The sequence below is a fragment of the Labrus bergylta genome, chromosome 9 (genome assembly GCF_963930695.1).
Source record: "Labrus bergylta chromosome 9, fLabBer1.1, whole genome shotgun sequence".
Lineage (NCBI taxonomy): Eukaryota > Metazoa > Chordata > Actinopteri > Labriformes > Labridae > Labrus > Labrus bergylta.
Genome location: NC_089203.1, coordinates 9,589,531 through 9,607,296, shown reverse-complemented (window position 1 = coordinate 9,607,296; position 17,766 = coordinate 9,589,531). Strand labels below are relative to the sequence as shown.

The 17,766-nt window shown below is 39.7% G+C and overlaps 1 protein-coding gene across 2 annotated transcripts in view; it reads right to left on the bottom strand.

The window, feature by feature from the left end:
- il1rapl2 (interleukin 1 receptor accessory protein-like 2) overlaps nucleotides 1-17,766 on the bottom strand; it is a 355,386-nt gene that overhangs the window by 92,039 nt on the left and 245,581 nt on the right. For both annotated transcript variants that reach the window (XM_020634405.3, XM_020634407.3), the window contains exons 5-6: nucleotides 960-1,146; nucleotides 722-875 (exon numbers count right to left, since the gene is read on the bottom strand). In XM_020634405.3, the coding sequence (XP_020490061.1) occupies nucleotides 722-875; nucleotides 960-1,146 (341 nt within the window). The remainder of the gene's footprint in view (nucleotides 1-721; nucleotides 876-959; nucleotides 1,147-17,766) is intronic.

Here is a 17,766-nt window from a genome sequence, read left to right as displayed (position 1 = left end):
TTTCTCCCAGTCATTTAGGGTGGGCTGTTTCACTGTTGAATGAGCCCAAGCCCCACCCATACTGCCACAGCTGCACTTGACTCAGTGCCCGTATCCAGTAAAGCTAGAGATCATTCAGTTCATGATCAAAACAAACACTTTGATAAACGTGTCTTAATCAGTTAAGTTAGCTAGTAGGAAGTAAATGCCCAGAGTTTGGGGTTCCCATATCTGCAAAAACTGAAACTTTCTGCACTCTGCACAAAGATACCCCAGGCACTGAGCATTCATTCAAAAAGTCTAAAGCCAATGGGAACAAAACCTTGCCCTTGTGAGAATTGTGTGATTGAGAGCTGCAAACAAAAAGTCAGGCTGCATTAGTAAGAGAGCTGGAAGCATAAAAGCTGACAGCGAGGGGATAAAAAAGTCTGATCACTGAGAAAGAAGGAAAGGGAACAGTAAAGACAAAAACACATTTGATGAGCTTTACAAAAAAGTAAAAGAACAATAGTTTGCTGGCATAATTTTTCTTCCTCAATATTGATTTTCTTTTCAGGGTTATTGCTTCAGCAATTTTTTCCATAACTTCATTTATTGATGTTGGCCGTACTGCTCTTTCAAAATGTGATGCATCAAACAAATTTAGTTTCCCTAAAGACATACCTTAAAAAATGTACATATACATCCTTTTTGGAACAATCCCTCCATACATTTCTCCATTCATCCAAGAACTATGTCTTACCTGTTACTTTAAGTTCTGTTGTCCGCCGCACCAATCTAGATCCATACTGCAACTCACAGGTGTAGTTTCCCCCATCACCCTCTTCCACCTCAGGAATCCAGATGTGTGTAGTGTTAATTGTTATGGAGCTTCTCCACTCTACCCGCTCACACTCCTGACAGGAGGCACAGACAGATCATGTTTTAACAGATTACACAACACTTGGGTATGGCACTCAACTGGTGTGTTTGTATCTTACCTTATACCACGTCATCTGTGGCTGCTTGTACGGAGCCAAATAGTCTTCTATATCAGGACAGGTGATCATCTTGCTATGGGTTATCTCAGCTTTCTCCAGGTGGCGGATGTTGCTGCTGAAGCACTTTCCCTCATCACTCTCCTCCACTGTCATCGACATGGACACTTTCATGCAGTATGTTGAGTTCCTGGACAGATTAAAACAACACAGTGTTAAAATAAATTGATATTGTAACCTTCTTTTATAAACTTGCAAACACTTTTAATACTTTGCAGTATGCAGAGTTCCTGACCAAGAGGCTTCAGAAGTGGAAACTAAAACGTCAAAACATTCTGCATTTGTTATTGAGGTCCATTGCCTCAAATGAATTCTAGTGAATTTGTTTAAGCAAGTTTAACACTTTTTATTTATCAAACTAGAGAATATTTTGACAGTGACAGTGAGTAATGGCTCCATTTGCTCAACACTGGCACTTGATGTGATAAAGTGTAAGAGCTAGGGCTGTTCCTAGACAACTAATGTCCCAGTCTGTTAAACAGAACTAATCTAAAGGATGAGAAAACACAAGTTTATAAAAGTTGTCTGGGAGTTGTGTAATTTGGTTTGCAGAGTTTGGCTACCATTAGCAGTGCTAGCACTGCCAACCTTCTGTCCTTCTTGCAGGTAAACATCCACATGTCTGTGTTAAATGTGACTATACATTGCACAGGTCAATATGACAGTTTAACCTGACAGAGCCTACATAATGTCTATTGTAATTTTCTAAATCAAAACATGGTGCTTGTTTGCATCAGGGTCGTAGAGCTAGAGGAGTGCAAGCCCATTCATTGGAGCTACAGCCAGTCTATGGGTTTAACCTCGGCAAGTAGCGGGTGTTTGTTAGTATTGGGTAGACCATTTGGCAATGGGAAATTAAAACCCCTCTTGATTTTTTGTGCAACTTCTGCATGACTAAAAGAAATTGGCATTGAGGAGAAATTATGGGTTTTACAATCTCTTACATACACACAAAGAAAACAACATTTCATAAGAAATGAAACTCTGTAAAGGCACAACTTTAGGCAATGTTGATGTTTTAGTGGCTTGGTTTTAACTTTAATGTCAGTATTTATCCAACATGACAAAGTCTAGGAGTCATTTGTAAAGATTTTTTTTAAGCGAGTGAACTCACATGACAATTGAAGCGTGGGTCTTAAATAAAGCTGTTTGATATGAAGCCTAGCTGCTAGCGGCAGTGTTTTAAAATTGAGCAGTAAAGCAGCAGCCTGGGAGAGCAGAAGAGTGTTCAGTACAATGTCACCTCAAATCCACTGCTTTTCAAAGGGTGTGTTAAAATAAAGCCGCAGTGAGAAGCACAACTGATCCATCTGTTGTCTGTCTGAGCCATTTTATATCCATAGGCCTTTTTCGCCACCAAGCATATCCTACCATGCTATTCCATGGTTGGAAAAGCACAGGTGTTACCAATAACATTAAAACACTTCTCTGATCTATTCAAAAGACAAAGTAAGACATGACAGCCATTAGTAATTACATTATTTACACCTGTGCTTAACAAGGCCTGATAACGTCAAACTGTCATGGCCTTAGAGATCTCATGGTTTTTATAGTGGAATAAAAACCCTCACACCTCATACCTCACACACTCTATGCAAGAAGAACATGCTTTGGTAGAGTAATCTTCTAGATCCACTGAGGTAAATGATGATGATGATGATGATGATGATGAATTACCACCACTTCTATATAGATGAGCAATGGATCAAATTTCAGTAAGAAAATACAATGCATTGAGCCCCAATTCATGAACAATCATGCATAGAAGAAAAATGCTTCCAGACTGGACAAATATTTCAGTAGAAATTAAAACCTGACCGATTAATCGAAATGCCTATATCAGTCGATAATAGCATATCCGGCAGTGACATTCAGAAAGTATTCATTCTCTACATGGCCTCCATCCCTATGACAATTATGGACGACTTGTTGATTCACCTTTTGCCATTTTTTTTTCATGTCTAATCTTATCTTTCGTATTTTGAATTTTTGTTTTATACAAAGCCCAGTAGGTATACTTCTTCAGAACATATAGTCAACACTTTTGTCAGTAGTACAGTTTAGTTTTAATGTGAAACTAATGATCCCTTTAGAAAATATAATAAAAGTAATTAATCTGGTATGTCCTCGCATTGATGTCACTGCAATGGTATTAAAAGGGGATAAGCCTGTATTTTGGTTCTGAAAAAGCAAAGCCTGAATACTATATAACCCAGTGGTCCCCAAAGTGGGGTCTTAAGAGGATGAGACTGGGGTTGCGAGATGCCTTCCATAACCAAATAAAAAAGTTCAATGACTTAAAATTGCGTATCCATTATTATTATTCAAATACATACAAAAGTACTTTAATTAAAAGTACAACTATAGTCGTTAAGTAAGATGTGTTCTGCTTCTAGCGTTTCGTACAATTAATTACTAAAGTAGGGACAGTAGGGGTCCCAATCGTATAGCACTGTTATTTTGGGGGTCCCTAGCTGAAATGTATGGGAACCTCTGCACTAACCAGCGCTGCACGAGACAGATGTCTTAGTATAGGGAACGACCATTATGATCCAAAAAAGATCTTGCTGTCGTGATGTAAAATGTGTGTCACAATTTCCTTGTGCCAAATTATCCCAAAAAAATAAAATATGACCTTTAAGTTTGTGCAGATGGTTATGATGCAATGTGTTGTAAACATCATGTAGGATTTTGGATCTGCTCAAGGTGATTGTAATCATTCTGTGGGTGTATGGTTGTGTGTTTGCTTCCCCAAGTTCACCCTCACACATAAAAGACCTCATTGATTCTATTTCTTGCTCACAGACACACACATACACAAACACACACACACGCGCGCACGCATGCACACACACACACACACACACACACACACACACACACACACACACACACACACACACACACACACACACCTAGACACCCATTGTCCCCTAACCTCAACCTCTCATCTAAGTGGATCTAAACCACTTATCCCATCAATTCTGTGTGTGTGTGTGTGTGTGTGTGTGTGTGTGTGTGTGTTACAGGGTACACAAGGACTTTTTTTTGTCACTGACCTAACTAAGACCACTGAACATTGAACTTGAGGCCCAGAGAGTCTTTTATCCATCCATCCTTCTCTCAGTCTCTCTCCTCCTCCTGGATCTATGAACAGCCTCCAGCATTTTGTTTTCTCTTGCACATATTCAGATACATTTTCCTGTTTGCAGCAGTGGTTCTTTCTCTTACACACACGTCATCTGGCCCATCACCTTTTTTTCTTTTTATTTGTGCAGCACATGCTTCGTATTGATTTGTCATTCAAAAAGTAATTTCTGTGTTTTTTAAGTAAAGAAAATTAAAAAATATATATATCAAAAAACCTTAAGCAAATTCATTTAAAAAAGATATGTTTAAGTGCTAATAAACAAACTGCATGCATTTGCAAAAGCACACATGCAGTGCTGCCAGAAATGTCACTCAGATGGAGATTCTTTAACAGGACTTCAGGTTTAACATTTTAATCGTGATACGATTAAGTTCTGAACTTTACACATTCAGTTTGTAAAATTATGTAATCAGAATAAGAAATATAGGTAAAACTTTATAATAAGGGTACATTAATTAACATTAATTACTACATTACATTACTAACAGTTAACTAATGTGTCTAGTAATCATTTATTAATGGTGTTCATGTTAACTACGGTATTAATTAATGCATTATTTAATCCTTATTAAGGATGCTATTAGGATGTTATATAAGCATTACTTAACCATTATTAACCATTTATTGATGCTCTGAATAAGCATTACTTAACCATAGTTAACATTTGTTAATGCTCTGAATAAGCCTTACTTTAACATAATTAACCATTTATTAATGCTCTGAATAAGCCTTACTTAACCATAGTTAACCATTTATTAATGCTCTGAATAAGTCTTACTTAGACACAATTAACCATGAACCATTAACCATTAACCATGAAAGCTTAATAATGCCTTAACTAATGTTAATTAATGTACCCTTATTGTAAAGTGTTACAGTAATATATTAGCATCTACATTGGTCCTTGCGGCGCACTGTAGTTAAGCTGCTGCAGTGACGGAATATAATGACACCACTGCACAGTTAAATTGCATCACCCGCAGAGCCCTACTGTGGACATCTGGATAACACTATTTTGAAGAAGTTAACTAAAACACTTCCTAAATGGAGGACAACTGACTGCAGGCCAGCCAACGTTATGGGAGAGGTGGGTGTAAACGATGTCATCAGGTTGGCAAGCTGTGTATTATTTATTGCCTGAGGAGCAACATTTTCCGACATTCAGGACCATTTTGAAACAGAGAAAGCAACTAAACTGGACCTCCTGCAAAGTTCAAATGATGTTTCATTAACTTGGATCATTGGACGTCAGTGAGTCATTTTGTATATTACACTCCTGCATATTTCTTAATTTGTAACTGTGTTGCCCAATGTTTTCCACAGAATAAGCCCTTTGAAGCACTTTTTTTTTAAAAGTACTACATCTTATATTTGTTTCTCCAATCAAGACACTGGAAAGAAAAGCTTTAAATTCTTAGTATGGGCTAACTAATGCAATTCAGCAATGAACCACATTTAAAGGAGGAATATGTAAAGAATGAAGTGTCTTAAGCTGGTACTGCAATCCAAATCCAAAACATTGCAGAGAGCTGTCTTCCCCGCACCCTCCTCCCTGCAGTCGACAAGCGGGTTGCCATGTTGCGGATGCTAAAGCCTCAGTGTTTAATCTGCTCTGCATCGGTCTATAAACCTCTCTGCGTTCTTACCTCTATCCATTTTTCAAAAGCATCTCCAATATTGATCCTACTTTGACCACCTTTCTGCTCATGGAGCTTATTAGAAACATGCCGAGGCTTTTTAGGTCGGGTACAATCAGTTCTTTCTGAACCACTTCTCTTGCCCGCCTCCAGCGCTGCGGGCACCTTCTCTGGTCCAAACAAACCATTCAGGACTGTTGTCTAAACTGAGAAGGAGTACATACTGGTTGCTGCATTGTTGTTAGAGAAGCCAGCACTTCAACATGGCATGTATCCTAATGTCTGATGATATAGTGAGGTCATTTTAACATTTAATTCAATATATATCTTACACATCACTCCTTTAAAAAGAACTCCTTTAAAGTAATTAAAATGATAAATCTGCCTAAAACAACTTGGACAAACTGCAAAAGATTTCAAAAAGCACTTTGGCTCCGTCTCTACTAATGGGACAGATTTTGTTATTTTAAGACAACGTAAGCCAACATATGTTATACATGCTAGTATAATTTAGTAGCAGGGGAGGCCATAAAACACTAAAAGCAGTGAATATTAAACATCTGCCCACCGGGTAGCCAAAAACGCAACTTCAAATGAATGCTAATGTTCCTCCTAGCGCAGGATGTAAATTAAAAAGAGTATGCCAAACCTGTTTCCATAATAAGTTTAAAAGGTGATTAAATGTCAAAGCAGTTTCAAAGCAGAGCTCCAGGAGACTGAAGATCAAATACTGCACAAAGTTACTGTTCTGTTATATAAACTTTTAACTAGTCGAGCTGCACTCAGACAGGTAACACTATTTAATCACAGAACTGAAAACTATGACAGGAATCTGAGATCTGCTTACAGTGTATTCATATGTGATAAGATATGATGCATAAGGTTTATGTAAGGTAAACTCCTCAAGCACCTCCAATAGTGGTATGTGATGAAATACCTTAATTCAAAGCAATCCAGACTCAATCGCAGAGACACTGGCAACAACACACTCACATCGAGGAGCTTAAAGGGATTTGATGTTAATGTTTTGTCTTTTATCATATTGCTTTGATGATGTTGTTTAATGTATTCATGCCGGTAATGCACATTACACTGGGATGAACTGAAAAATGAGAAACTAAAAAACAGCTTCCTCTCATTTTGTCACTGCTGTCCTTCCATTTACCTCTTACTCATCCTCGCCCCTCCACCACCACAACACACACACACACACACACACACACACACACACACACCCTTTCCAACTCAGAAACAATACACCTTAGATTAAATGGTGAAAAGAACATATATAAAGAGGAGAATGTGTTTTACATAACTCATTATAAACATAACTTCAATTAGACCGCAATGCAAACGCTGTGTCAGTATCGTTTAGCGCATGCTGTGCACCGCTTACCAATGCAAATGGTATGTCTGTGTGTGGGTGTTTATTCATATCTTACTCTGTTTGCAAATGGTTTAAATGTTTCAGTTTGTAAAATGGCCCTTTGCTATCACAAAAGAGACTATGTAATGTTTTACCCACGAGAGCTGCGCATTTGCTTTGGTCTTAAATTGTTTTTATGTTTTTATTCAGCGGTTTATCCATTGCCAATTACCTGCAAGGTCATTGGCAATGGACCTGAGCTTGTCTAATGTTTTTCTAGTATTCTGACTACTCGCAGTGCTTCTACACCACAAGTCACACCTACACATTCACAAACTGATGGCAGAGGTTGCTATGTAAAGTAACCATCAGTATTAACAAACTATCATTGTGAACTGACACTTGCTTTGACACGAGAAGGAGGCGGAGTCCTGTGGTCAGTGAGTGTGCAGGACCACCTGCTTCTGCTCTACAGAAAACCCATCTGGGTGACATGTCAGCATACATTTGTCCCCTTAGCGTTAAGGTGAGGTCACAGTTGGAATACCTATGTGAAGCTAAACAAACAATGTAAGCCTGGCTTGATTGAGGGTACACAAAAAATGGATTGTCTGGATTTTAGCTGGTCGGGAGTTTGCTGCCAGTTGCCTGGTTGCCACCAGGGGGCTCTCAATCAAATCAAATCTCTGAGTTAATGTTACTTGAAATACAATGTTGTAAATTATTTAAGTTAATTTCCTGTGTCTTTATGACTGCACTCCCTACAAAGGAACATTGTATGATGGATGAGCAATACATTTCAAATGTCTGCATCATTAAAAACACAAGGTTACACGACCACTAATAAAAGTTGGGTCTAACCACCACAGAAATCAGCACAGGTTCTCCTGCTAGAGGAAGCACTTCATGGTGATATTGCGAGAAAATTCTTACAATTATGTTTTTACACACATTTCCTCCCGAGATTATACCAAATCCCCCTTGAGATAGTATTTTTAATGAAACATTTTACACCTCTGCACAGCAATAAAAATGAAAATATGTCCAAAGGAATGACTTAATTAAAGGACTTTATTAAGCAAACCTCAATATGACTGCAAGAAATAGAAAAAAGCAAACAGATATCTGGTGGTAGAAATGTGTCGATGAAGGTCTACGAATTAGATAGGGCAGGGATGGCATTTAGGATTCATCTTGATTTTTTACAAGAGACACATTCACATTTCATAGCCTATGGTTATGTCTCTCGCATACAACAAATGTACAAAATGTTCAGGCCAACAAAGAGGTGTTATCTGTCTGGATGTTAAGCAGGATCAGGTCTCTGTTTGGCACATTCATCTGTTTTTACCAAAAGCTTTTACTGTACCTGTACTCACCACTGTCGTAAAAAAATAGAGCAGTTTGTAATATGTTTTGCTGTTATTTTATGTTGACTCCCATTGGAACGTATCTGAATGTGAAAAGCTGAATATCCCTGCAGTTCATCGAGGGTCCGCTTGAAGCTGGCTCCAAGAACCCCGGAAGTTAAATTAACATGTTTACAGCCTTGTACAAAAAACAATAGGTCTGATTAGTTAATGTCCTCATGTGCACACACCGTGTGTGAGGCTTGTTCTAGTAAAATGAGTACAGTTGTTCTCCTTCATTAGCATTTGAAGACAGGTTTGAATAAAACATGAACTCTTAACTTAACTGCTCTGTATATTTAGTTGTGTTCATGCGTCTCTGTGTGTATATCTCATAATACAAATGAGCATTGTGCTCCTAAGCCTAAACAGACGGCAGGTGTGAGCTAAAGCATCTTTCAATGCATCTGGCACAGTCGAATCACTTGAGGTAAAAAGAATCACATTAACTTCACTACAATATCACTACACTCTCACTAGTTGTAGTTACAGAAACTTTACACACATTCACATATTTCTAACTATGTTTATGATTGGTTTAGTTTCACTGATTGGTTTAGTTTCCCACATGCCTCATGCGAGAAGTTCATATTCTAGTGAACATACTGTTTTAGGCTTTAATGCTGGTGCACAGGCAGAATCTGTTTTCTTCTAACATTATACTCTGATCATAATAAGATGAGATCTCTGTACATCTTTTATCATGTCCACACTTACTTCCAAAATTTCCTTAAGCTTCATCCTAAAAACTCCAGGCACTCTGTACTTTGGCTCACTGCTTGTTGCAATGTGTGTGTACGTGTGTGTGCTTCTCTCAGAGCACCCTCCAAATATCACAAATTCCAATTACCTAAAATACAAAATGAGCTATAAATTAATCTCCAAATCAACTTGTAATCCACCATATCCTCTCCGTCGATAAATCACACACACCCTCCATGCAATTACCCTCCTATGATCAGGGCAGGCAGCTGGAGGGTGCATTGAATTATGGCGTTAATAGAGGGGGATGTATCCTGGCCAGCAGGCAGCATGTTTATACCTGGACGGAGCTGCAAATTAATTTGACTATCAATCTAACTAACAGGCAGAGAGAGAGAGAGAGTGTGTGGGGATCGGCATGTACACACAAACACTAATACATTTCTGTGCATGAAACTATGCCAACACAAATGCTTCAATGTTACCTCGGAATGCATGTTATAGTGAAAAATGCTGTATGTTACCTTAACGATGCATGACATTCGAAGTTCTGAAATGAGCACTGCGTCTCACCCCAGGATGGCTGGTGCCTTTCTGTGTGGAGGTAGCATGTTCTTTAAAAATATCTGGTTTTGTCCGGAAGTCAGAAGATTTCCAGGTGGATAATTTAAAGGCTCCCTTTAGGTGTGAATGTGAGCCTGTGTTTAGCTCATGCTGGATTAATGTTGAGTCTGTGTAAAATAAATACAACAGAAGTACAGTCTAGACCTGCTCTTTATGTAAAGTTTCAATGATTTGGGGATATACTAGTGAATATTGTTTGATTGGTTGATTGTATAAGTCATCAGGAATGTTCTGAGATTTTCTTCATGAAATACCTAGTAAGGGCCAAACACTATTAAAGAACCCTGCAAGGTAAAAAATTCAGGGCGACTGCCCCTGAACATACACCTCACAGAGGGAGACGATCCCTGTCAGACAGGAGGAGGGGCAGGGGGGTCTCCTGAGGCAAAACATGGTGTTAAAAGAACGACATGGACGTTTTGGAGCAACAGAGTCTGTTATGATGCTATAGAAAGACTATGTGCCTTTATACCAATGCTATGTGTAGTTCAACATACTCACAATACAATTAAAACAACGTAGAAGAACATACTGTAGACCAGAAAACATCATGCTGCAGTTTAATTAGATGTACAGTGATTGTACCGGTCGCATGCATACAGTCTATGGTCGTTCATCGGTCACAGGGAATAAACGTCACAACCCGGATTCTCCGGATTATATCCTGCTGTGTTCTTAGATCAGCTCATTCTGACTTTCTGCAGGAAAGATACGAGGGGGCTGGCAGGACAAACTCTGGATAGAGTTCAAGTGAAAAATTCAGCTGTTCCTGTTCACACATGCACACCGAAAGATTCAGGAGTTTTTCAAGAGTTTTGTGCAAGTGTGAAAGCACTATAAGAAAACAGGAGGAGTTAACAACATCCCCAATTTTACTAGGACAGCATATCTAGAAAGCAGTAGCGGAGCGAGTGTGGGGGCAGAAGGTGCGGCCGCCCCGGGCCCACTGTTGTCTTAAGGGGCCCACTTTGAGCCAAATTTAACATGCATTTTGTTATTTAGTTGAATTTTCTAATAAAGTTAGTTTGACTAGGTCTGAGTCTCTCTTTTCTTTTGCCACAATCAAGACACACAATGTATTTTGTAGAGCAGAGAGGGCCCCCCCCCCTCCACTGCCAAGGGGGTTCTCAACTTCGGCAGCAAACAGCACCAGCAGGGTTTGTAATGTCATTGATTCCACCTCTTAGCATCCCCTTTGCTGGGCCCCCGCTGCTGTCTGGAGTTTTAAAAACCTAGTCGTCTGTCTGCTTTATTTCTGTTTCCCTCGCAGTTTTTCGTAACATTAAAAGTGTAAAAAACTAAATAAAAAATGTTTTCTCATTGACAACTCAACCCTCAACAACTCAACCTGACAAGTCTGCTCCCGTTGCTAGCTCCACTAACGTAAACGCTACTAGCCAAGCAAATAAACATGTTAGCGAGGAGCACCCAGCTAGCTCCGTGCAGGAAAGCAACAGTGCTGATGAAAACTTAATTGGTAAGTTGTTTCATCATTATTTGTGATTACGCTTAGATGCTGGTCTTTTGTTTGTGGGTCCATGTGTTGTAGACCGCCGTGTCTGCTGGTTATCGTACTGTATGAACGGCAGGCCATTGCTGTCACACTGTTTACAAAGTTAGTTGTCGTGCTTGGGTTGATAATGTGTGGTTTTATTGTATTGTCTGTGTGGCTGGATGAACGTCCAACTTCACTGAATGTTAAACTGTAGTTGCCTTCTATCTTTGGTTTCCCGTCCGGCTAATGAAGTCTGCTTTACTTGTTTAATCGGTGGAATATGCGCACAGACATATCAGCACTTGTTCTGCTTAAACATCAGCAGGTCACTCACTGATAAGTCCCTGTCACTGTAATAGCACTCTTTGTAATCTGCAGCGGCTTTTCTCTTCATCCCACCCCGTCTTGTATCTCCATACAGCTGATACTAAACCATAAATGCTATACTATATTACTATATAGGCTACAGCATATGCTATATAGCCTATAGACAGTTTAAGGGCCCACTATTGGTCCCCGCCCCCTCTGCAATGAGCCATAGGCTCCGCCCCTGCTAGAAAGACAAGAAAATGGACCAAACATTCGGAAACCAGTCCTTTTTTTTACAAGCCACATATTTGAGCATATAAGTGCCATGTGTTTAGAGGAAGAAGGAACGCCAAAAATGTCATTAATGCATTGCTTGATGGAAAAAAACAAGCGACATCCAGAGTATGATGTGATGCCTCACACACTCCAAACATTTCAAACCAGCAGACATAATTCCACCACCCAACACAGATGTTACAATCCTTCTGTTGCTCAGGTTGGACATCAGTGTGTACACAACTTGTACATTAATATTGAATCTTTAACATACCACACGCATACCTGGATTTAGGTTGGGTAAAAATACATAATCCAATGTCCTTTAGCCAAGGTTCAGCAAAAATGTTGCCACCTCACTTCTCATGCCCTGTACTGAAGTGTTCCAACATACAACCCTAGTCTCCGTTAAAGACACACCATTTAAAGCCCTGTTTTTGATTTAAGAGCCCACTTTAAAGATACCTCTAAAAATGACACAGTCCTCAGTAGGTCAGATCAAAATAACATGCTGTCTGGCATCCATCAACAGTTTTATGGGTGACAAGCAGCCATATCACAAGTTTGAAATGAGCTGTTCAAGGACAATGACCTCATCAGTGAGGTCATATACTTTTTTCTTAAAAAAAAAAACTCTTTACCAAGCAATCTATAGCCTGATGCAAGCAGCTGAACCGGAGAGAGCAACATGGCTTGGAAGTGTAACAGTGTTCCATCAAAATGTCTACATCGAATATGGACTTAAAGTATTGAGTGAAATTGAAAACACCGACCTTTTGAAATGTAAAAGAAATATGCTCTTCTGGTCGAATGTTGGGCTTCACATAATACCCTCAAATAGCCTTGGTGATGGAACATTCAAATCCTTCGGCTACATTTGAACGCATCTCAAGCTCTGAGAGGTGTAGCACCGCTTCGTCGTATTGCAAGCTCATTTTCTCAGGCGTCTGGCACAGTATATTATTTTGGTGTGGTCCTGAGCGCCACTGGCCTGTGCTAAAAATGTAATTGAACCAGTGTGATTGAATGTCTGAGTTTGACTTTTTAAGTGCATGTGATTGCTCTGTAAAGATTGCTGAACTTCAGCTTACATAAGGCTGAGAAACTATCAAACAAAAATCTGAGTTTTTTCCCATTACTTCAAACTAAAGGAAAAAATATATTAATTTTGATATCAATTCAAATCATTTGAATACTATTTGTTCTCCATTCATGTCAATCATAGCAATGGCCTACTGGTTATTTGAAGCTAAATGTCAGGGTTCGGGGACTATTTCGTGCACTTGCGACCTTGTGGCACTTTTGTCTTTTTCTAAGCTCTTTTTGGGATTTTTATGCCTTTACGTAGATATAGGAAGGTGGATAGATTCAGAAATCAGAAGACTGAGCGGGGAATGACATATGGGAAAGAAGCCACAGGCCGCCCACTAAGAGGACCATGGCCTCCATATATGGGGCGCGCACACTAACCACTATACTGTAGGCTACCAACATGCCCTTGTTTGTCTTTTAACAAAATGATCCAAAAATAAACAAATGTACAAGTAGATATTTTTTCTGTCATAATACATGACTCAATGGGCCCATGGTGGCGTTGTGGTTGTGGTGCGAGCGCCCCATTTGTGGAGGCTCTGGTCCTCCTGGTGGGCGGACTGGTTTTGGGTCATGCTTTCCTGCATGTCTTTCCCCATTCTCTCTGTCCCTGATTTCTGACTCTGTCCACTGTCATATCTCTATAATAAAAAGCCACTAAAAGCCAAACAAATAAATCTATAAATGACTCTATGGGATAATTTTAAGATACTTATTTTCTACTTGGCATGTCAGAATCATATTCACCTTGCAGTGCACATCAGTGTCTTAAAGAGGGACAAATCAAACCTTGTTTGTGTTAGAGAGTAGCCAGCTGTTAAACACACCTCTGAGACACAGGTCACTTGGTTTTCACACATCCTCCTCTGGCCTAATTTCTCCACTTTCTGAGTCCTATCTTTCACATCTCCACCAGGCCGAATGAGATTCCACAGTACCCTTAAACCCCTTGAACATTTCATTGACTAAACCAAGGCCAATTTTTATTTCAAAAGACTAGCCAAAACAGCAGGCATTGGCTCAAGTTGGCATTCACTGGCATATATTTGCCCATACTGGCAAGAATGTTGTACCAACTCAGTGGCTGCCAAGTTATAGAGGACTGCCAATGCAACATCAAATGACCGCTCTCTACTTCTCTGCTCCCCCCCTCCCCCCAACCTTGTCTTTGTTTTACTCTCCTACCACCATTGTATCTCACTCTCCCACTCTGTGTCTTTCTCTTCTTCCTTTTATACTCCATGTCTTTATCTCCTGCTCAGAGTCTGTTAATCTGATGAAGAGAAAGGTTAAATATTTGGCTGGCACTAGAACACACCTTTGTGACAACTATGTGTGTGAGTGTGTTCCTGGTGTGCGTGAGTGTTCTCAGAGAGTTGATTTATCCTGCATTGCAAAGAGAGACAGGTGGTTCGGCTTACTAGGAATGCCACAGGGGAATAGCTGAAAGAGGAAGAGAGGGAAAGAAAGAGACAAAGAGTTCTCTGGGAGAAATGAGTAATTTTAAATTGATCTACTACTGTTAATAGATGAAACTGCTTCTTAAAAAGTGAGAAGAAATAACAATGTTGAAACCTCTGGAGCCAAGGAAGGTGGGATTTTGAGGAAATAGCCAAACAGGTTTTTGTTATTTTACCTTTTTAGTAAAAAGGACGGTAGAAATAAAAGGAAACATGAATATTGTGACGGGGTAATTAAAAGGTGGTATTGCTGTTTATTATTAGTGTCCTTAACCAAACCACAACTACCAGGAGATGTTTTAATCATTTGAATAAGCACTGTCTGAAATGGTCTCTCCACTATTTCAGTCAATAGAGCTCAACAGTGACCGCCCATTTCGGCTCCTCTGGTTACAGAGGTAAAACTCCACATTCAAACCCTCCATTAATATTGCGGGGCGGCAGTGGCTCGGTTTTAGGGAATCCTACCAGAAGGTCGGGGGGTTGTCGGATGTGTCCTTGGGCAATACACTTAACCCTGAGTTGCTCTGGCTACTTCTTTGGCGGCGTATACATTTGTATGAATGGGATTAGTTACTTCTGATGGTCACTTTAAATAGAAACCTCTACCATCAGTGTGTGAATGGGTATGAGTGGGGAAGTATAAAAGCACTTTGAGAAGTCAGAAGACTAGAAAAACGTTATACAAGCTCAAGTCCATTTACCATTTACTATTTCTGATAATCTTTATATCAATATTTTTTATCCTGAAACCAAGACAATCACCTCCCCAAATACTCCTATTAAACAAATAGGTATAGATAAGGGATAGATGGATGGGAAAGAAAATGGATAACAGAGGGAAAGGCAAAAGTACAAGATGTGTACATCATTATTTCTTGGAGTTAAGAAACTACAAATTCCATAATCCATTATGATTCCAATGAAACAAAATAATCCATAGGTTAGCACTCTTTTTACAAAATGTGTGTGGACCTTCTTTCTACATTTATCTTTACTTTTAGTGTTTAGATTCCCTCAGATAGCGAGTAAATCATTTTTTTCTTAATGTTGATAAAAATGTGTGTAATCAACAGGGGCACATATACAATCCTTTCACACAGGTAGCTCGTGGTTAGTCTTTTTCGGCTGGTTTCGACATTATGTCTCATGATTGGATTTGCAATGGAGAAATTGAATGGGATTTTCACTTCAGGTACCACACTGTTGAAATCTATTAGCCATTGAACTCACTAGTCAGCCAGTGAGTTTCAAATCGATGGCTAGACAATCAACCAATAATACTTTCAGATAAAACAAATGCTGGTCAGTCATTTCTCCAAAAAAGCAAGTTAGACAATATGTCCGCGTGGCTACCAACACACTAAGCAGCCACTAACTGTACGGAGCCACGTGTGCAGCAAAATGACATCAAATGAAACAACCAGTTTGTCATCCAGCCAGCCATGTAGCTGACCATCTCACACACTCTCTATCCCAGAGGCCAGCTAGCTTTTCAGCCAGCTAGTCAGTACATTTTTTTCACCCAGAGAACATGTTACATTTCCATCAAATGTGATGTGTGAAATGAAAAATTAGAAAAACCAGAGGCATGAAATATCTCATCTCATACCACCTTGTTCACTATCTAAAACTCATCATTTGGTTATCACATTTCATTTTCTAGCAATTTGTACTTTCTCGTTTTTTTTTTTTTTCCTGTTGTGTGTGTGTGGTGTGTGTGTGGCTTGTGTGTGTGTGGTGTGTGTGTGGCTTGTGTGTGTGTGGTGTGTGTGTGGCTTGTGTGTGTCCACTTTGTGATTCTCAGTCAGCCCAACTCTTTGAGAAAGTCGAGAGTAGAGGTTAGGTGCAAAGTCTTTTTCAGTGTTACAGCCTCAAAAGTAAACTGAGACCTCTCACTGTGTGTATCAATTTCTGTCTAAGTTGTGAGTTTGTGTGTGTGTGTGTGTGCGTGTGTGTGTGTGTGTGTGTGTGTGCGTGCATACGTGTGTGCATGTAATCATAGTGGGTACATAGAGGACTTGGGCAGTCACAGCATGCCCTCTCTCCCTGCTGAGGTCCTTATACCTGCAGAGAAAATGGATTTTTACTTTCCTTTTCTCCTCCAATCATTCCTCAATCTCTGCCATCACTCTCTTTACCTGCGCCTCAATCTCTCTGCCGAATTCAACCTTCTTCCAGTGCTGCTTTTCTCTCCATCTATTTATTTACCCTTTCTTCCCATCCCTTCAATTTATCTACCTTCTCTTTGACTCTCTCTTTACCCTCTCTTCTTGATCTGTCTTTCCCACCTACCTGCTTTCATTTCTCTTCTCAGTGCCTCATGTCTCAAGCAATGTTATTTTCCAGCTATTGTCTCCTGAGAGGGAATGTCACTCCATCTTTAATGCTTGTTCACCTTTGGCTTTATAACAGTGTCTCCAGGTCATCCTGCTTTTCTAGCTGGTACAAACTCATACACTACAACAGACACTAGGGATCTGCAGTGTTTTATAAAACTGGTGAAAGACAAATCCCAGTAGTCCATACAAGATGAAACATGTATCAACAGCAGATGATGGGTGCAGTGCTACACCGTATACATTTTTACAGCTACAGACAGTATGTTTAATCCAACATCATAGTAGTAGTAGTTTAGAATAATCCCAAAGAGTCATGATAAAGAGATCAAGCGTCATGCTCGGCGGTTTTGAAAGCCAATAAAATAGAATAGACTGCAGTTCTTTGAGTATCCACTTGAGGCTTGCTCCAAAAGCCATGGAAGACCAAACTTAAAATGCCCATTGTGTCTGCATAAATAACCGTGTTTACAGCCTGGTATAAAACACAGTTTTGGTCTGAATATGCCTTTATTGGTATGTAACGGAAGACATTTTGATTATGTTAAGGACAAGCATTCTCGCATAATTAGGGGCGTGACTGATCTGACTGACGGGTGGACCCATTGTATAGCTGTTTGTCAGGAGGCTTAACCTGCGTCAGCTCCAACTTTTTGCCTGCTACAAGACTGATCAAAGTTAGTTTGAGACAGCAGTTCCAATATGGCGACCACCATCATTGGGCTTGAAAACTATGTCACTCTTTTAAGCAGCCTGTGAAAGAGATAGGCTGTTGAAGGACAGTGTTTCGTTATCATCATCTGTCTTCCTCTTCCTCTCTGTGCTTCTGTACTAAGTGCATTTTCATATTGGGCTGATGATCATAATTTCATCCTCTCACACAGTCCATG